This window comes from Plodia interpunctella, chromosome 8 (genome assembly GCF_027563975.2).
Source record: "Plodia interpunctella isolate USDA-ARS_2022_Savannah chromosome 8, ilPloInte3.2, whole genome shotgun sequence".
Lineage (NCBI taxonomy): Eukaryota > Metazoa > Arthropoda > Insecta > Lepidoptera > Pyralidae > Plodia > Plodia interpunctella.
This window is the reverse complement of record NC_071301.1, coordinates 3739261-3762068: the sequence shown is the minus strand read 5'-3', so window position 1 is coordinate 3762068 and position 22808 is coordinate 3739261. Positions and strand designations below refer to the sequence as shown.

At 34.9% G+C, this 22808-nt stretch overlaps 1 protein-coding gene across 1 annotated transcript in view; it reads left to right on the top strand.

Moving 5' to 3' along the window:
* Nucleotides 1-22808, top strand: part of LOC128672133 (lysine-specific demethylase 3A-B-like) — a 149468-nt gene that overhangs the window by 54671 nt on the left and 71989 nt on the right. Inside the window, exon 7 of the mRNA XM_053749074.1 lies at nucleotides 12106-12217. Coding sequence (XP_053605049.1) covers nucleotides 12106-12217 — 112 coding nt within the window. The remainder of the gene's footprint in view (nucleotides 1-12105; nucleotides 12218-22808) is intronic.

The following is a 22808-nucleotide window of genomic DNA, read 5'->3' as shown; positions in this document are numbered from 1 at the left end:
AAATTATCATTTTAGACTAGCGGCTTATAACATAAAAGCTTCGCATTAATAACCTATTAAATTGTTTAGTTTATAATTTTGCACAATGGTCTGATTTGACTACAGTTTCGGCTAGTAGGATTGATACATTTATTTTTCTGGAAACTTTGTAAAATTGTACGGTGTTGTGTCCTTTTCTATAAAATTAAAAAAAAACATAAGTATCAAATACATAATATAAACATTCTTAAACTAAAATGCATAAGAAGGAACAAACGCGTAATGTTGTTATTGAACGAAGATAGAATGCATTACATAGTTTATAACCTCTCTACACTTTGAAAACATTATGCAAATTGAAATTGCGCAAAGAGAGTTGATCCGAGCATGTGATAGAAAATTCAAGGAGCGAAGCAGGTTCTCATAGTGTTCGTGCCTATTCCGCCGTGAGAGTTGCAGCGCTGGTAAATCGATTGGAACTTTTCCTATTATGGCGAGATTGGCTGCAACGCCACACTTTTTATCGATGTACCACATTCCGTCTAGGTCTGTGACAGCCGCGATTGTGCGCTTAGAAAATGTGTGAACTACATACTGACAAATGTTTCACACAGATATATTCCTGCATACTAATGAGTAATATTTTCTAGTCGGAGAGACCTTATATGAAGGAAAAGGGTTTACCAATGTAGCAACAAAAAGTCGCAATTGTATTAAAAAGTTCGCAGCCTCTTCTAATATAAATTAAGGCAAGAAAGAAAAAACCTAAATGTATCTTTATCTGACCCATAAAATGGGATTTACAACATTACTTTGAACTGAATACAAACGGTACGTTCGGGAACACACAATTGGGGTCACCCCGTTGACAATGTAATGATGATAAATGCTCGTCATATATGCCATTTGTTTCCTTATCACACGGCCGGAGACGTCATCGTGTTGGCAGCAGTTGAATAATAGAGGCCGACTGCGGTTATTACATAATCAAGCTATATTATCTACACTAGAATTAACAGAGATAATGACTTGTAATCTTGTATCCATAATATTATGATGTTACCAAGTATAACATTATTGCTTTCATTTATGAGTTTAAACTTGGAATTCCCAAGAAGTGCTTCGGAATAACGGAACATTTGAATCAAATTATTACTGAATTTATAAATTAATTATGTACCTACACTAGCACGAAATCTTTTGATGTTGCGCCATATCCACAATAAAGTTACAAACTGTAATTACTTTCTGTGTAGTAACAAAACATCTATTGCCTTGAAATTTAATTTAATATTTTGCTCTCTGATAAATCTTTTGTTAGATGAAGCTAGAATACAATTGCAAACTTCTTACTGAAGCGTACAAAAGGACCTTGGCCTTCAAGAAGGCCAACCTTGATTCTATACCGCTTTTTCCAAGTCTTTTTGCAACAAAAGAAACAAGATCAAATGTAAAATAAAAAGATTTTACAAAGACAAGCAATTAGTATTAACAATTGAATTAGTTAAACAAATTTATGCTTATGTCATTTTTCTACATGTGAAGAAGAGAGAACAAACGAAAACAAATAAAACTTTTTGTTGTAATTACAATTTGTGTTACCAACGATGTTAAAGGGCGTCAATATTGTTCCTCCCCTGGCAAGTTGTTGATTCATTTAGAATAACAAGAGAGTTTCTCGGGCAACTGTAATCGGTAAAGTTTGTAACAACATCGGCCGACTTTCCACCTCTATCCAGCAAGTTAGTTAATGTGAGTTCCCGTGCAGCGGATACGGCTATCGATCGCGACGACTCCAGGACCGGGATTCGTCTGGCACGCCCGGGAAACCAAACACCCTCACTCGACCCCTCCCACAACCCTCCCGACCGTCAAAAGGGTCTATATTAACGTGCCACTCACTACTTTGTTCTTGTTTGGTTTGAAGGTTAATATTCATTTTGACCTGCATGACAGAGGGATATCAATACAGGTTTTCGGAATCGAATCTCTAATTTATCGAATTTTCAAGGTTTTCTTCTTTCATTGTAATCGATGTCAACATTAATGATGCTTATCTTGTTCTGTATTCTGTATGGTAATGGAGTTGGAGATAACATTATTAGCTAATCTCAATAGCGGATTCATAAATAGAAACTTTATCAAATCAAAACATCCTACATATTGAATCTATAGTGATATGAAAACAATGACCTTGCATGTAAGGAAGGCGCAGTGTGTGAAGTTTAATTAATTATGCAAGCTTGTGTCTGGTGGTCGGGCCATGTTCCGCTGCGAGGGGCTGCGGGGGGCCACGGGGTGCCCCTCCCGCCGGCGTCAGTTTGCGCCATTCTCCCGCGCCGGGCAACACTACGCTCGGTTACTTGTTACTCGGAACCGTATACGGAACGCATCTCCTTGCCTTTCACCGCACTAGCGTCACATGTTTTTGTCGAATTTCGAATGATTCGCGAAACGCCGTGAAGTGATTTTGGTGGATTGTGGCCATTGTGCACGGTGGAGCACCGGACGCCGGCCTCAGCCGCAGCGGTATTGTCACATGTGATACTTAGTTTGCTTCTAAACTAATAGCCCTTTATTTACTTGTTTCTTCTTCTTATATTCTTGTAGCGCTTAATTTATGTATTGTTTTTACTTCTTAATTATATTTCCTTACGATTTCTGTTTGTTTATTTCTTTCCACGTCATTTAATTTTGTAGAACATACTTTCCCATGTGACGTAACATTCAATTACTGTCTTTTATTTCTTCTAGCTATGTGTTTGTGTACATTATGATTTTAGCGGTAGTTATCTTGTATTCTTATTGGTTTCTTGTTACTTTTCTCGGTTTTCCAAAAGTCCTTCACTTCGATGCTTAGTTAGTTAGTACCAGATCATTATTTTCACAAAAACTTAAATAGCCCTATCAAAACTATCCTTTTGTATGATTTAATTGGATGCCTGATCCCTTTGTCTTATTAAGGTATTACGTTCCGATCTGTAACAGTGAACATACCTCAAGCTAATTAGCATATAATGGCATGAGCACGAGCTTAGCATACTCGTATATGCAGATGCCCTCGCATGCAACTATCTAGGCAGTGCATATAAAGTAGCGATAGCCACACCCCGATAAGAGCTCTCTGTCTCACCTGCGTGGAATACATTGCCTTCTCTCCTGACATGCAACGCTGCTCGCCAGACCGTTAATTCCGAGCTGTTTATGATTCTTTCGGAGAACTCAGTCAAAAGATAAACGAGTATTACGGAATTAGATTAGTTACTGTTGCGTTGCGCGCATCACTAATCGACAAACACCACACGCACTCGCCGCTATACTGTTATTGTTATTATTTCGCCTTGGAAGGAAACAGCTCGTTTGACTCGTAACGGTGTTTGCCTTTGTTCTTTTTTAACTTCTTTGTTGGCCCATTGTTCCGCGTGGTAAAGAAACCGCAATCTATTTGAAAACAACTCATTGGACATTCTATACGATACCAAATCACCATATTTTGTAAAAGGTAATCGTATTTTTTTCATTGTTACAAAAGGATTAAAACAGCTCTTTCGTAAATCTCGCTAGTCGGCAGGTGCTCATATAATAGCAGCCTTTGTTATTCGTGCATTCCTTTAGAAATTATGTACATAAAAGGCGATAAAACCCCGTATATGGAGTTGAATAGGTCTAGTCGCAACAATATAAAGGCAAGCGGCGTATGGTTAGTTACCGCGGGCCCGTCTGCGGCCCACGCACGCCCACCGCTGCATGTTGCAGCTAAACGTGAATAAATCTCACCTGCAAACAAATAAATATACTACGGAAGGATAGCTTATGGATATACTTCATATTTATTGTGGTTTAAAAACTAGTAGAAGTGCAAACTTATCCTTACTCCAATTTTATTGTTTTCAGAAATAAAAAATGTATTTGCTCAAACTTTGACAATAAAACTTTGTTTTCTCGTATGGCAATGGCTAAAGAGGGCCTTCCCTGGCTTATGTTTAGGATTTTACAAAACATGATTTTAGAGTATCAATCTATCTATATTTGGTGTTGATAAAGTTGGATTATCTTATACATTGAAGTCTATCCACAAAAGCAAGATAAATTAAAAGGGAAGTTAAATTCTGCACGTAAAAATGAAATGGTAACATTTTATTGCCTAAGCGGTGATAAAACAGCATTTTCGTTTAACGTTTTTATTGTCAATTAACGAATTGGTTTAGACTTGTTTATATTGTTACGAGACGTTACGTTATGTGTCATAATAGCCGGACAATGGGCTCCGGAAAGATGAAGAACGATGCGAAGATTATCTAGCAATTCAATTGTTCTTTTACAAAGGAACTCGTAAAATGCCTTAGTCATCAGTTCGTCGGGTCGAAGCGTGAGACGGAATAAATTGACCACAAAATAGCCGCAGTACAGAAAATTTTCCAGTAATGCAAACACAAATATCTGATATATGCTTTTGTGCGCAAGAATAGAAAAAAGAAATAAAAAATGTTTATTTGATTCAGTTAACATGAAATTATAATCGTGAATAATGATTGAATCAAATCTAGTTAATTGATAAATCAAATCTAATTAGAATAAGGAAAACAAAATAAATTGTAACACTTTAAAATAAAGTACAACATCGCTATTCGATTTTCTTCTATTTTAAAGTGCAAAAATGACTACTGATAAAGATATTTAAAAACAAAATAAAAGTGCACTTTGACTTTGGAGCAGGTTTTTTGATTTTATGTTTTGGTTGTGCAGTGTGTACCTACGTACTACGGTATTTTGCTGTGAACTTAGTAAATAAACCCGTGGTTCCTGCGGTTGTGCCGTAAGTAAAACACTTCAATATTACCATCGATTTACGATAATCGCATGCAATCGATACGCGGTATCATGCAAATTAACTTGCCCTCGGTTCAATAGCAATTCGTCATTACTGACGTCCACAGTGCATATTATTAAACATGTATACATATTTATTAGAGTATTTACTTGTAGTAGCAACATTATTTAATAGATTTTTCGCATAATTTTACTAAAGATCAGAACCACAAGTATCATCAGGATATCTTCGCTTAACAAACGGAATTTGTTTACTTATTATAATCCGATTGCTAAGGCAACTCCGCTCCTGTGTACAATATATTATATTACATTAAAGATAAACATGGCTGTGTTTATTCCTGGTTCTACTCGTATATTGTGAAATAAAATAAATGGCTGGCCATATTTGTATTCTAAGCGTTCCATTACGCAATATAATTCCAATCGGTTGTGGATAGTCTTCATATTATGACTAGGCTACAAAATCGAATCGACAATGCGTGTGTGTTGCAGGCTGCGGTGACTATTTCATCATATGGATCACACAATTAAATTTATTTAAAAAATCTATATGTGAAATAAATCTTGATTCTCGTCGAATATTCTCCCTTCAATGATAAATAGTTTGGAAAGTTTCCACATGTTTAATAAAAAGAAAAAATAATTTCTAACCATGCGAGATAAAGACTAGTAAAAAAACTATAGGAGGGGAAAATACTGGCTAGTTAACTGAGTTGTAATACTTGTAATATAGATAGCAGTAAACTAGTAAGAGCAGTCCTCATCCTAGACTGGGCTGGACCGGTTTCACCGCAGCAGGCACCGGTTTGACTGGTCCTGGAGTTAAGAGCTCTAACTCTGGGTTACAGATGGCTTTGCATAGCTGGCTGGCTTCGCTGTGCGGAATAGAAAAATGTTATTTGAAAAAGGAATTTCAAATTGTTTTTGTTGAGAGACTTGAGAGTTTCCTAAAGAATGAACGTTGAATTTACTATTTCTGTGGACGTTAATGTAACTCTTGATATAATGCTCTTTCTTTGTATGTACGTTTTACACTACATACTCTGTGATCTATCTGATATTGGTGGTTGTATTTCGAGGTATAGACATAGGTCTATGAAAACAACCGTTTAATAATTTTTACAATATAGTTTAAAATATTAAACACTTTGTGAATAAAGTCTCATTAATACAAAACAAAACCATACAAGCGTCTGCGCACGGCTGACGACGCGACGTTTACCTGCAGTGCACTAACGAGTTGCATAACGATGCATTATCCGGGCTTGCGTAACTGCATGCGGCACATACAGACAGACATACCGCATTCAGCTGACCTTTGATATTACAGCTGTGTAGGTCGTATGTAATTTAGTTGTCTGATGTCTTGTGTGAAAGTCTGTTTTTTATGAAAGTTTTGAATATTTTGTGAAAAAATGTTATTTTTTATTTATTTTTCTACTATTTTTGGGACTTAGCCCCGTCCGCGAATCTCCCACTGAAAAAGGTTTTTTCCGTGATTAAAAGTATTCAGTGTTCTTTCGTTAGTAGAAAATAGATATATTTTTGGTAATCAAACAACAAAGGAAATGATACTGAAGTAGTACGTTTTATAACTTTGAAGATAAATCACAATTTACCTGATCTGAACCATTTGTGTAACAACCAGGAAGAATACAAGTTTAAGCAAGATATACAGAATGCCGCCCCTAGCAATTTATAAATGACGTCATTACGCTCCACTTGCTTCTGTACTTCGCAATGAAAGGGGTTATATCGTGTCGTGATGTTAACCTTTTAGGGTGCGACAGCCTTTAAGGGATAAGGGCAAATTCACGTTGAACCTTTTTCAGTGAGTTGTGAATTTGATAGCAAGTCATTTTCGTAACGTTATGATGTTTATGACATAAGTGCTGCAAGGGACATAATATTGATTTAACTTCTATTTAGGCATCTATTTTATTGTAAAAAAATATTATATGTTATTCTCGCTGTGAAATAAAAAGAGATGTGCTAAGGATGTGCGTTCAATTCACGCGAAAATTTCACGCGAAACATCCTGAAAGATTTGTTAAAAGTTGGCGAGGAAAAAATTCTGCGACTTTGTGAATTTAGAAGGATGTTTGAGAAGTTTTCTCAGGGGAAAACTTAGTAGCTCTAAAAATACAGCCAGCTGCAGTGTAATAGCGCTATGTAAATAAATCAGGCCCGAACAGAATGGGCCATTCACCTCGGATCGACCAATAATGTTAGCAATACATTACACGCGGCAGCAATTGATGAGTTCCCATATTGGCACTCGTAGGCCCGAGGGATTTATCGCTATTCGGCCCTTTATTATTTGTACTTTGATACTTGTATTTACATTAATTGGTTTTGACAATTTCTGTACAATATAGGGTAATTCATTTATTGTATTTTATTTAAACTTTATTGCACAGAATACATTTGTTAAAACTGCTTAGTGGTTACTAGGTGGACTTAATCCTAAAACCATTATCTAATAGTCAACCATTAGTAATTATGCCGAAGAGACATAATAATCGTAGCTATAAAATCTTATGTAGGTACGACGATATTATGTCATAAATATATAACTTTTCATTTTTATGAGGAAGTACCATACTGGTTGTACTGGAGGAAGATGGGGGATGCCTTTGTCCTATGACAAAATAGTAGTAGAAGTACCCTATGCGATAGTCCAGGTTATATATCGTATACCAAATTTCATAACGATCCGTCCAGTAGATTGCGTGAAAGAGTATCAAACATACATTCTCACAAACGTTCACATTTATAATATTAGTAGAATAAGATGTGGCATAAATAAACAGTATACACATTACTTTTTTTATGTAGGTACCCCTAAAACCTAATGTTTATATAATGTTCATTTTCGTAGAAATTCCGCTCTTTGAACATCTAAAATATTTTCTTTCCTTTAGAGACATTTAGCAATAGCATTTTAGGAAATAAATTACTTTTCTCATTTCGCTCCAATGTTCCAATTTCAAAGGTTCAATTATATTAAAAAGAAAAATTGTACTAAATTAATTTTACTTAATAATTAACAAACATTGAAAAACAAATTTACTGATATTAATTTTGGTATTATACAAAACTCTCTAATGTTATGATTGTAAAAGATATTCTAAAATAAAAATTAATTATAAAGACATTCTAAAAGATTTTAGGTCTTGAATAATATTTTTTTCGGAGGTATATCTATTAAGATTTTATGCCATATTTATTAAAAGTTTACAACCGTTATGTACGGGATTATATTCATACTACGTTGATGTCGTGTGTCCTCGTGGAAGCGATGAATAATGTATAGATTAGAGCCTGCACTTGTGAGAGATAAAGGCTGACCTAATTGATGTGTGCTATCTGTATTAATGTTAGTCTGTATTTATAGCATGCACGACTGGTTTAAATCCTATATTATGTGGACAACACATTTTTATTTGATGTTTTTATGATTTCCGTTCTGTATTCTTAAAATTTTTGCCTTTGTGCTTTATTGAACACTGGTTTCGCTTATAGGACATTCATTCTCATAGAAAATTCGGGTTGTTAAGTAACTCTATTTGCTGTACCAAGTTTCGCCAATATTTATTAATACATAAATAAATTCGTCTTTAAGATTTTTGCTTTGCATTATAAATATTACGCAATAAGTTACTGATCCTCTTGTACTTGATCTAAGTAAATTATAAATGTAATTCAAGATACCCACTTCCATATAGTACAAACTATTAATAATATTATATTAGACTGTACGCCGGTGTTCGCAATATTATCGCCAAATAATTATGCGAACTACAGAATATAACATGCTAACGGAACTTTGATACATAACATATCTGCAAGCAAAGCAATTTGGTTCGCCACTCACACATGTAAGCTATATATACAACGTAATACATCTGTAGTGTGTGCGTTGAGTTGAGCATAGAGTATAGATATAATAGAGAAGGCATTTGACCGCAGAACTGATACAGTATTCAGTAAATACAAACACGACGACTCCCTGCAGCAGGGCCTTTGTGTTACCTTCCATACACAAGCCATTATATTGCAGCATGTTCTATGGAATCACTGATTCATTCATTCATTTGATTCAGCACGCCACATACTGTGTAGATACAGGTTGATGTTCTTGTTTACTCGATATTTTGATATTTTCATCGATATTTGGATATTTATAATTTATGTTAGGTACACATTTCATCACACATTGAATGCAATAAGATCTCGAACGAGAAGAACTTGTGCCAAAAAGTCAATTTTGTAAAAAAATACATTTTGTTCATATAAACAAATCTGCTATATCCGATAATTCTTCAATTTCAATACAAATACCTATATATAATTCTTGATAATTATATTCTGATATTTTAATATTTAAAGTTCTTGTAAAGATACTCCGCTATTTTATCCTGACTGACAACTTGAAGAAAACAAGCTCTCCGCTAAGGTTTAAAAGCAACTGGCGTGATATTTAGACTAGTAAATTTAATTATACTGTTAATAATATTACTGTTGTCTGATATTATATTCTATTGTGTTGTGCTCCAGATTTGTGGTACTAAGGTCTGTTATTTATTAATTACTAGTTAGACTATTAATTAAAAACAATTTATGACGCAAGCCGGTGGTATGAACATTAGTCATCAAATTATAATGATTGCGTGGGCGTTATTTAATAGGAATCGTATGTCAGCAGAGTCATGCAACTTTATGAATGAACACACAAAATTTATTTTAGACCATTATTAATTATGAATATCTAGCAGGATGTACCTGCTCTTGCAGGTACATCCTGCAAGAGCAGGTACATACATAAGAAGGTATTCATGGAATAAGCTCGTAAGAATTATCCTTATTGCTAAAATGAGGATTTACTTCTATAAGAACATTTATCACTAAAATTTGGTTTCTGTAGTGCGAAAAGGCTTTTCACTCAATAGGATTTAGAAACACTTATTGGAATGAAAAAAATATTGTGTTATAAAAACGTAACATATTGCGATACTAGGTTTTCATATAATCAAAGGCAAAGTCCCGCTTCGCCCTCCGAGACTGCGAGCCCACCCGAGGCGTTCCCTTTCACCCTTCACCGTGCCTGTGCGTGACAGATCAAACTGTCTTCTGTAATGAAGCGCCATGTTCCGTTTTACCCCGGCACGAACACTTTGATCGTCAGCTTTGTTCCTATTTCTGATCTGATGCGATTTCTAACTTCTTTATATTCTCTTATTCGACTTATTGGAGTAAGAAATGTAGGATCGAGTCTGTATAGCATAATATATATATGAGCAGATCGTAGGTAAGATTATGTTATCCACATTAGGTACTTCAGAACTTGCAACTGGCATTTTATATGTATAAGAACATTCATCAATATCAACAAGAAAATAGCACGGAAGTGAAGTTTAACTTAAAAAGTCAATTCCTCTGAAATTTCTTTATAAAAGGTTGTTAGATTTTAGAACTCATCGATTAGACGCGCAGTTAGTTGCATATTGCATGCATCAGTTACACGTGCAGTTTATGATAAGGCGGTGGTGCAGCGTATGCAAAGCGTGCACTTCTTACGCAAGCAACCGTGGCCCACATCCCCGCCGGGGTCAAATGCACCACTACTGCACTTTCTCTGCAGTTACACTTTCCATTTTATTATTGAAAAACAACATTTTAAAATAAACATTAATAAGATTCCTTATCATTTTAATGTATGTAAAATATAGATGGAGAGAGACATTTTTGAACTGTTTATAATGTATTGTAATATATAAATTTTTAACAAAAACATAACTGTTTTACTCTATAATTGCAATAAAGAAATGATAGATAATATCAATGAATCTAAAAGTACCTATATTAAAATTCCAAAGGTAAGAGAAACCAATTCTGCTGAATATAATGTTTAAGTAACCGTAACAATCAAACATGGTTGTAATTTGAAACGTCGTTAAAATTACATAAAACTGAGGCAGCACAAACAAAGTCAATAACAAATTGAGCCTTGGTGAGTCAGCGCTTTCCCCCGTTCTCGCCGATACAAATTTTAACTTTTAATTAGTACATATCTTTCTATTCATATTTAGTACCTAAATTTATGTTACCAAATTGAGTATTATTCAACTCCTACGCATGTCTTGAAAATGTAAGCGTTTCGAATATATTGGCGCGAACTTTTCCATACTTAGCGGCCAAACGGAAACAATATATGGCATATCAAAGGCTATTTTATGTCGTCGAATCGTCACAGCGGATATAAACAGGTTGTTTGTCAATTTCGCGATGACATAGCTCGATGTCGCAGCGTAGTGCACACATAAACAGTTGGCGAGACCGATGTCGCCCCCCGACCCCACTTTACTCCGAACAGGAGACCCCCACTCCCCAACTGCCCCATTTTTCACGAGTGCTTAGTATGTTGCTAGTCGCTCCCCAAACCCTTCACCCTCCCGTTCCTTTTGCGTGTTTTTGCTTTAAATTCGTGTTGTGACTTCACTCGGTCAGCTGAGCCAATATTTTCATTTCATTTAAATGTTTCGCTTACATTTGCACATTACGGGGAAAATTATACTTCATCATGTGTCATTTTGGTTGAAACGACTCTTTGTTCTACGGTGGACATATAATTTGCCTTTTGATATTATTTGCCTTTGTTATTTATTTCTCATTAAATAGCTATGATGCATTTCGTCAAATTAGCATAGATTTGAAGGTTTTTCTATAAATTTTGCCAATAGAGAGTAAAATGTTTATTTCTGTAAAAACTCTGTCGATGGTAGCCAGTGAACTAGGAGCTGCCTAGTCAGCGATCCAACGTGCCGACTCTGACGTGAGTCAGCACAGAGCACTTGGCTCGTGACTCATCGGTTTCCATCGCCGCCGTGTCAGCCGAAATAAGTTAATAGCTGCTTTACGAATCAATGATTCCATTTTAAAGACATTTCTCCGATCTCGTTACTTCTAACGTTAGATATCTTCTCCTGATGATCGCTGTTCAGCAATAAAGAGGTCATTTTCTTAAACGTCAATTACACTTGAAAAGAAGTGTTGAAGATTAAGATGCTGACCTAAATCGTATTTTAATGAGGTTATAATTATCTGTTTTATGTAAACATTTATGTGTTATAATAAAGATATCCTTATTGTGGTACATAAATGTATTTGCGTGGAAGGACGTGATTTACCTTCGACTTTTCCTCTTGTAATGGCTTATGTATGTAGCATGATATGTATCCCCGCGGGTAACATGAATCCCTTATTTATAAAATGGAAAATTTGTTTTTTCAGAGGGTCGAGCGAGAGAACACGAAGAGTCCAGCGAGCACAGGAGGCAGGAAGAAAGCATCCGTGAGGAGCAACGGGCAGATTACTTCCTCGGAACCACCATCGCAACCACAAGGTAAGCCCACAAATATTTCAGATTCTAGAAACCACTCTCTTTCTCTTAGAGCATTCCCCGTTTCTTCCTCAAGCGCTAAACTGCAAAACAAACGGAACAGAACAGGCTTAAATCAGATTCTAGAAACTATTTTGAATATCTCTATTCAAGTGTGAGTAAAGAAATTTAATTATTTTATTTTGGAGTGTAACGCTCTAAAACGTAATCCCTACAGACAATCTAGAAAATACTAATAACCACAGAACTATTTTATTCGCAGACCAATGAATGTGACTAGCCCCAGTTGTAGCCAGTCTTTATAATGGCGATAGAGTCCAATGTACGGACGTGAGTTAGTGTCTAAAGCCGGCGTGGCTCGTTCTGGCTCCGGCTTAATAGGATGGGATCCGAGCATTCAGGTGTAGTATCCATTGGAATATTGAATTGACTGTCAAATGTGACATTAAGTGAAAGAAATTACATGGCAATATTGCATTTTTCGTATTATTATTATTGCAAATTTTCGTTGCTAAATGGGCCGAAATTAAACACCTTTTACTACTTTGAGTCGTATCAATTTGGATCAAGACAAAGGACTATTGAAAATGATATCCTCGCGTTCAAGCAAATTGAAAATTAAAAATCACTTTGATTTCTGATGTTATCAAAGGGAAACCAGCAAAATCGTTTATTATGCATGAGATGTAAATACGTTCAGTACAAACATATGCTTCAAAGGTTGTGTCATGAAGCGTGCGCGTTACTAAATTTTTATAGCTTTGCGGATGTGCGCGACCCACGGGCTTATGGGCGGGCTGAGTTGGAAATGCTGGAGACATGCCAACTTCTACAAACGAGTTAATACTTAACCTATCTGCGTTCCTGTAACATCTTCCCACATTTATCCCTCAAGAGACTACTTCCAGCAAATTCGTTCCAAAACATTCCCCCGCAATATGTTTGTGAATATATATTTACCTTACATTGTTATTGCTATTGAGACTTTCTCTTGGATGTAAGTGTGCTTTGAGCCTAGGGATATCACAGAATATTAAATTGGTAAAGAATTGATCTTGAGCTTTCATTTTATTATTATATCACTAATATTACAATAATAATGTACTTAAATATGATTCTGCTGCACTTGTAATGAAACTCTTGATTGAATTCGAAGAAATTTATATGTATTCTACATATGTTTAGGTGTCTATTCATATGTAGACAGTATGCTTGTACTTCGTAAAGTTTAAGGAATCAAATCAATAAACGTAAAGTAAGTATTTGTTAATTAAAATTTAAAGAATATATACAGAACTTGAGATTCAAAGAAAATAAAACGACTGTAAAAAATGTTCAGCTTAATTTCACAGTACTCTTAATACCGGATAAAGCAGTGAATCCAAGTCCATTTACTGCATTAGCTTAACGAAGTAGACAAGTAGTTAGAGAGTGGGGTCTCCTGAAGTACATATTCTCGGCAAAAAACTATTTAAACCGACAGAGCCAACTTTGCACAACAATGAGACTATGGGTTAATATTTCCAGGACATTTTTACATAGAAGTAGAAATAGTTTATTTGTGTAGCCACAGACACAAATACAAAAACAATTTGGTATTCAGTAGCAAGTAATAAAGACTAATGTCACAAAAGTCTCTTGTCATATCATTAGAACCAATTATATTTATTGGAAAATTACTAAGGAAATAAATACTTCATTTGAATAAGACGAGAACTAATATAATGCCTCTTTGTCAGGCGCAGGCGGACATGTTATCCTTTGACTGAAATAATAAGTTTGCGATAAAAGCTGATAAAACGTGCTTTCATTTCGTGCGATGGCTGCATGTGACAACGTCGTGACGTCACTGGAAGGGTGCCCGGCAAGGGGTGGCTTGTGGGAGACTAGGAAGACACACGTTCAAATACATGTCATATAAATCACACCAAATAACGCTATGCCGTTTAGTAGATAAATAAATCTACGTATATATAGTGCATATGTTTTTCAACTTCTTCACTTCATGTACTCTATCATTTCAAATATTTTATCTGTCTGGCATTGTGTTTGACTGTAGTACATTTTAATAAGGCTGAACAACGTTCTTATTGGCAACAACTCTATGAGGGCTCATAAATAAATCATTTCTGTTATTAAGTAAGTTAAAAATGTTGCCCTTGGGGTCGGCAGTCACTGGCTGGTATTTCGGTTAATTTGTATTCTAAAACGGTCTCGTTTGGACAGACTTTGTAATTGCATTCAACCTCTTCGATTTACCTATTTCGGACGCGCACCCCTGCTCCATACATATTTAAATGTTCTCCTTATTTTTGTGAATGGATGTAGCCGTTGATTATTCCCTGAATAATTCAAAGTAAATACTTTGTATATTAAATTTTGAGGCTTCCGCGCCAATTTATTTACATAATCAAGAGATAAATTCGCATCTCATATTGTAAATGTAGCAAGTCACTGGTTTACATAATTTTCTACGACGAGCTCATCCTTTCTAAATAATTTCACGTTGAGCAATTATTTCGGTTGAAGACAGGTTAGTACATACCGTCATACATACATAGGTAAGGTAAATGGTTACTACTCGTAATTCAAAGGGCTAGAAATAGATTGGCGAAATGAATTTAGCTATCCACATTTGTGAATTTCCAAGATGCTGATGAAAATTATTATTTTTTGTCTAATAACAACAGAACACGGATTATGTTATTAGAAGAAAAATATCTCTGTTGAGAAGACCAAATTTAAATGTTTAAATACCTTATTGAAAATTCTAAATCGCATTGAATTTATTTCCCTCCCACTGCCAGTAGGAATGTTTACATTTTGAGGATCAGATAACTTTATATTGGCTCAAAGTTGGCAGCGACCGTGGGTTCCGAATTACTCGGAACAAATATTGCTGGGATCGAGAAACTTTAGCATTGTTTTCCGTGCTGGAAGTTTGGTCACTTTCGTTGGACGCCCCGTGACCCGCGGGGACCAACTTTTGAATGTTCAACTAGTTATTTGCCAAGGTTGGCCACTCTTAGTAAACAATACCGTTTTACATAATTGCAAATGTTTTGGTACTGTTATCATTACAAATACTGCTTTGGCAGTCACGTTTTGAAGCCACGTTATGAAAGTTGTAAAGGCTGTATATGACAATTGCTGCCTCTGCTTGAAATGGAGCAAAATTATTGTTTTATTTTTATTAATTTTTTCTACAACGAAAACACGGAATTAAGTCGATCGTTAAAATAAATTCAGAAACGAAGCACACCAATATAATATACCGCTTAATTAATAAGAAGAATCTTGCATGATATGGTTGGAAAGCGTTCAGAATTAGATTCGCTCTGTTAATTATGAAACAGATAATTTGTAGTTATTTTCTTGTATTGAATTATAACATAAAAAGATCAGTTAAAATTACTCTTTAGACAAGGATGATTTTGGACGTTCTAGTATAACTTTAAACTATTTTCCGTCTAACATATAGAATAGTACATGCTCAAATATGATCATTAGCAAAGGCTAAGCTATCCAAAGGATGCTGTTTAGGTCGAATTAGGAGATTATTCGTGAATATAATTTAGATTAGAGCATTCGTACAATCCCATCCTTTTGTTTCAATGACTGCTAGTTAGTGTTCTCTGACAAAGCCAATGGCGATATCACGTTGGTGAGTGTCGGTCGACACTCCAAGCGAATGGCGCCGACAGTCCTTTGTGTGTCGGCGGAATTCGGATATTGGATCAGACCCGCGGCCGCTGTTTACCTAACAATTTGCTTTTAATTAGTTTCGCATTCGCGTTCGCTCATTCGTTCCATTTTCAAATTCAATTATCTGGGACAAATAAATAAACGTGTTAATTTATTCGTAGATTATATGAAAAGGTGTTAGTTGTAGTGGTTGATTGATTTCTTCCACAGACTTATAATAAGTCTGCGATTTCTTCTACAATTCAGTTTTTAATGATGGGTAAATACGTAGTACCTTAATGAAAACCATATAAAGCTAAAACATTTTTTAACTCTTACCATATCGCCCCTAAATTGCATAGTGTGTATTTACATAAAACTTATATGTATAGTTATATTAATAATTACAATGTATGTGTCCCATAATACAATAATTAATTATAATCCGTTACAAACTTATAAGAAAACGATTCAATATTATCTTTTTAGGCATTATTATAATACAGTTCAAAGTTGTGCAATGTAATTATTTATTAATAAACTATACTAAGAATATATATTATGTGTAAATTTATGTGTTGCTTTGGTATGCTACTATATCTGAGAATGATTGTGCGGAATTTCTTCTCTGCCGTGAGCTAATTAGTGGCATTGACCGTTTTCCTCAATACATTTATATATTTTTTATTACATCTCTGTTGTCCTCTATACTTGTTTCTTAATTTAAATTATATTTATAAGATTATATATACTTATAAAAATTCTTACGTCGCACGTGTAATATACACGCCTCTATATGTTAATGGCCACTATGGCCATGACGTTACGTTCGTCTTGACCTGAAAGCATTACAATTTCTGAAAACATCTATCTGTCTAAATTTCCACCAGAGCTTTCGCCGCTTGTGTTGCAGACGTCACAAATTTTGCTTGCTCGTCACACTGTTAGCATAACTTTACATATTCACTCCAAAACGTATGCTGCACACTGTGCCAATTATGTGCATTTAAATTGTCTGCTTAGGTGATAAAATTATACCTATTTGTGTATCTACAGAGCCCGAAATAAGATTTCTTTCTTATTCGTATCATGTCTTCTATCTTGTTGCTAGTAGGGTGTGTCAAGTACTAATATATTTTCTAATAATACATTAAAACATATTGTCCATTACAAAATCACGAAATTTCGTGCAATATTGAGACAAAACACAATCGCATCGTGAAAATAATACATATCTATAGCTGCGTTTTCATGAAACACATTATGAGAATGTGACGCCATGTTATGAGTCTGACATCAAGGATTTCAGTATCTTCTACATCTTCAAGGAAAATCCGAGATAGTTTCCTTATTGGATTTATTTTATATCTTGTGCATATGACAAAGGGAAAGATGTTAAAAATACTTTCTTGGATGGATTCTCAGATCAATAATATGGAATGTTAGATTACATTACTTTACACATTGATAAACATTCTTAGAATTCATACGCTATTACGATTGATTGAACTTCACATGCATAAACATGCAATATACATTTAATGCTTCCGATGATGATTCGCTGTAGTTCGTTACATCGTCACATGATAACCAACCCTACATATATCATCAGAAGAGACACACAAATATCGCCGAGGCCATTGTATAAATTTTCCCAAAGACGTTATCTTCGTACGAAAATAATATACGTGTAAGCAAGGGCCCATTCATCTACATTATGCCCCTTTATCATATTTTAGTTCCCCCACTGCCCTTGTAAAGTCAGAATAAAAATAACAATGTAAAATTTGCATGCCGACGAAACAGACGCACGCAACCAAATTCCCCCGAGCCACCCAGATAGGGAGAATGGGGAGGCGAGGGAACGTAACCTAATGTAACGTCAGGTGCACATTCCGTGCAGGAATGCACTATAATCCTGCCCCCCAATCTCTGGTTTGGTAATTCGTTCACCTGACTCCGATGACATTGTTCGGGATAATATACCTTGGAGAGTCGAGTCATTTGTTCGGATTACGAGTGTTACGATTATGAGTCATTCGTGTCAGCTTTGTTTTGATAGCTGTGTAAAAGGGCCGCACAAACGCGTGACTGCCGCGCATCCGCCTGCTTCAAGGTACAGAGCATGCAGAAAGTTTAAATTATAATAATGGTTATCAAAGCTACAATGTTTACTTTCAAAGGGTGTCAAGATTTGATTGAATTCGACTCCAGCACTATTTATTTCAACGTATTTAATGTTTTTTAGTCATTTTGCGCTTAGGCCATTTTTGAAGCTTCTCATTCTATTGCTTATTTTTATGCCATGTACATGATACGAAGGTCACTGACATTGAGCGAGAGCGTGAATCACATCAAATTAATCGAGTAGGATTACGTTACATTGGACTGTTATTTAAGTTAATTTATCTGCCGGGCTTCATCAGTAACCTTGATCACGATTCACGATGTATGGCTTCGCTTCCATTAATTTCCTTGTCATTTTTTACTTAAATCGTTCATCCATCTTAGTCTTTTATTGATAAATATTTAGTTGGTTTAAATGACCGCTCTAGCAAATTATACTTAATCATTGTATGCATTTTACACTAGGCACCATCTTCAGGTGACTTTTCATTATTTTGCTGTTGACGGTTGGATAGGTTGAGTCCATAGATGGCGTTACTTGTTTCCATCTGGCATCGTGTGTAAACCTCAAGTGGAACGGATTGACCTTCTTTCTAATTAGCTACTTAAGCGCTAACCATAAAATTATTGAGATTTTCCTTATGACTGTGATCATGGAAAGTTTTATAAAGAAACGTAAAAATTAACAGAGGCTGTTTATCTTCCCAGTTTTCATGTTTGGAATCGTGTTTAAAATTGCTTATAGTGAATATGACACAAGCCTGTATATTTATAATATCAAAGTAATCTGTTACATGTAATCTAATTACATTTTTAATGCGTGCATGCAAACAACAAACACTGCAGCGAACAATAGTCATTCTCATTGGTCAACGAAATCGACACCTGTGCCTGTAAGCATAATAACTTCATTTGACACGTACAACGGAGCATTACATAAGCAATACAATGCTGCCTCGAACCCGCAAGTAAAGAATAAGTATACAGAAAATGAAAAAAATATAACGCTTTACAATAGGATGCTTTAGCAAACAAAACAGCTCATAACGCTGTAGATTAGTGTTGTATGCTAGGTCATTTTGTCATGAACTTATGAATGCTAGATGAATTACCGTATCCATTGTTAAAATGTGTTAAATTGTACATTGACGTAAGTATATTTTTCTAAAAACAGTCTGTTTGATATTAAGTGGCACGTGATTGAAAATTTCAATGTCTACAGGCGCCTTACTTTATGATGTGACCGTGGACGAATCCTCTATTCAAAACCTATTCTATTTATACATTCATAGCACCGTCTCCATTTTATACAATATCGGCATGGAATTGCAAATGGCCGACGACGACGACGGTACCGTTTCCATCCTCTGCATAAACAAAAATTAGCATATTTTCGACTAGCAATTTGTGTGAAAACGTGATGCCTTAACTTGCCGAACCTGTTTTTTGGTTCTATTAAAGATCTAATAAATGCTTGCCTTTGTCTTGGTATATTCGTTATAAATATTTAATTTAATTCAAACTTGTTATGTCGCTCTTAATGTGAGATTTATGTAGATTAACCTGTTTTTAATCATAATGAAGTAGTTTTTGTAAAATAAACAGCAACGATTGCTACTCAAATTGGTCACAAAACAAAACACTGAGTCTTGTAAATAAATTGTTTTATAAGTATGTATAGAAGAACACAAAGAACATATATTTGAGAGTATTAGTTTCGTTCATAACCAATCAAAGCTATGTAATAACGTGGTCGAGCAAATGACTGTAATTTTAGAGTCTTGAGAGTCGTAACCATAAAGCAAAATTAAATCTTTTACTCACTTGAGTCGAGTCGAGACGTTACGTTATTATGTGTACTTTCACCCCGGAGTCCCGTTATCTGAACTACTGTAATCAAAATAAACATTATACAGAAGAATACTGCGTGTTCTCCTTACAAGCAGACCATGCTTCTTTTTTAGAATTTCGTTTTATATGATTAATTCATTTTCACAAAATTTCAAAACATCTTTATCACTCACTCACGAAGACATGTTGCGAGGGAGCACATAAATGTAACATGCTGGATTTGCAACTTGCCCCGATTGTAAAAACTTTTGTAAATTAGACGAACTATATGAGCTCGACAAGAGTGTAGGCAGAGTTTCGTTACGTGTTTCATCTCTTATATCTTTAATTTGTATACGGAATACTTGGATCCCGCTCGTGTGGCACAATCTCGATTACCTCAGCCCGTCGTAATAGCCTCTACTCTATCCGTCTTTATCTTGCACTCTTTTGAAATTTATTGAACAGATAGTAAACGATTTATAAGTTTATTGAGAAAGGGATACGGTCGGTTGAATAACTATTGAAAGGAAACGAAGAAGGGATCCGCCTGCGCTGCTAGCTTTACGTTTACGTTTCTTTATGTTTATATTTATGAAAGACTACAATCGAAAAACGATATTCTCAAATCAATTCAGATATTTTGTAATTATGACAAAGCTTGCTTATTGATTGTTATGATTGCTTCGATGAGGTTTTTTATCACAAATACCAATAACATCAGATACAGTTTCAGGTATTTATTCAGCAAGAACTTTCGTTTCCAGGTGTATTTGAGTCGACTTTTAATGCGAAATTTTAGCGACTGCATACATAAATTCACACTGTTTATTTATTCAAGGCATTAACTGTAACGTTTCATGTTAACTGCCTTTTCTCTCATTTGAGAAGCCTTTCGCGTTGCCTTTATGGTTGATCGTTACGCATATTGTAATTAAAATAAAATAATAATATCTTTATTATAATAGTCTTAAGTAGTAAACGCCATCATTATACTGTTTGTAATTTTGTCCTAAAAATATAGATGTTACAACATGTATATTATGAATGTTATTACAATCTATACACGCACGACCAGCTTTATATTAATAACTTTAATGTTCATAAACATCAAACTTATATCATTTCTATTTACTAACAGAAATTAGAATTTGAGATACTAGAAGTATTTTGTGTAAAGGAAAATAACAACTATAAAATCCTAAAAAGCCAAAGAACTGTCTAAACCAAAGACGTTCGTCCGATTTTATTCTTAGAATTATAGCTACTTATAGAAAGATCGATGGCTACTCTCGTTTATGACATTTGTTTGCCCTCTGTAGTCAGGGTCCAGTTGAAACCGGTTCCGCAGCTTCATAAAATACGAGTAGGGCGAGGCATGCAGGCGGCAGGCCCTATCTGGATAATCTCGCGTGCATTCGTCTCTTTCTAATCGCCGTAAATGGGGAGATTCATGGTATCCTTAAAGGGAATTTTGCCGTCGATGTGTAATCGGTTCCTAGAAGAATTTATCGTGATCATTTGGAGAACGTGGCGATGGATCTAGCTATTTTAGAAGCAGGTTTACGTTTTTTGAGCACTATTAAGATTAATAGAACGATTTAGAACTACTACCATTAATTAAATGAAAACGACAATAGTGCTTTGGCCTGTTCATGCTGTTTGTCGATTATGTGGCAGATATTACATCATCAGTAGCAGCTAAATTGATCATTGCTTTGAGTTGATTGAGACTCACGGTCTTTTTTGCATTGCTATATGCATATATAATAATACATATAGCATAATATGTAAGTAATAAATAATACAATTTATAACAAGTTGTTGTCCGTTTTATCGTCGCTGTTTGAGAACATCTATCTATCATTGGCTTATAATACCTCAGACCAATAATATAATACATGAATCCAATACATGAATCAATATTGTTAATGAATATGTTATTAATAAAACTAGTACATATTAAATAAACAACATGTTTAATGACGATAATGATAACATCTACTAACTAATGCCTGGTTATATTAGGGATTCTAATCACCAACTTCAAAAGGCAGCTGCTATACAATTAATTCCTAAACCGCACTTCACAGACATCCGTTGGGCAACAAAAACAGTGTCGAATTACAAAGGCTATCGCGTTACGGGCGAGGACAATGGCGGCGGAAACTAGGCTCGCATTGCCTCCAATTGCCTTTTGCTGGGATTATAAACAAGTGGAAGCACGCGAGGATCAGCCTCGAGTATGATACGATATCCTAACGCGTTTGTAGTCATCTCAATTACTTTCGAAGCTGAATCTTTAAAGTATTATTAAATATCTCTATGTTTTCTGGATTTAAAAATTGTACCTATATAATTTTTTCTAACTTCTCGAGTAACGATGTGGTTAGGTTTGATTTTGTAATGAACATTGAGCTTGACTTGAGGTTGTGAAACCTGAAAGAGTAACTTTTGATAAACTTTCGTAGATCAGTTCAAAAATGAGAATGAGAATGTCGAAAACTTACGAAATGCGCTTGTTGTATAAACTCAGTGTGAATAGGCAAACTCTACAAGGGCAAATTTAATTGTAAACATATCAATAGAATGTCAAAATTACGAACATTGTACATATTGCTATGAATGCAATTAATTTTAATGATGATCGTTGTCTGCATCGTAATATCGTTGAACCTTGATTGGTGTTGTTTATATTACTATGTGCCAAGCAAGATATTAACAAATAGCAGAAATAATATATTATTGCTTATAAGAAGCAATATTTATTACTTGTGATTACTTTACACGTATGTAAGCCACTTAATTTAAATCATATTTTCTCATAGTAAATTATTAAACATGCAAGACATTTTAACTACAACGGGATTATCAATCAACTCTTAAAGACTGTACATTTCAAGGCTTCAATAGCATGCAACGAATATTTTACGTCGTTCTTGAATAAGTAATT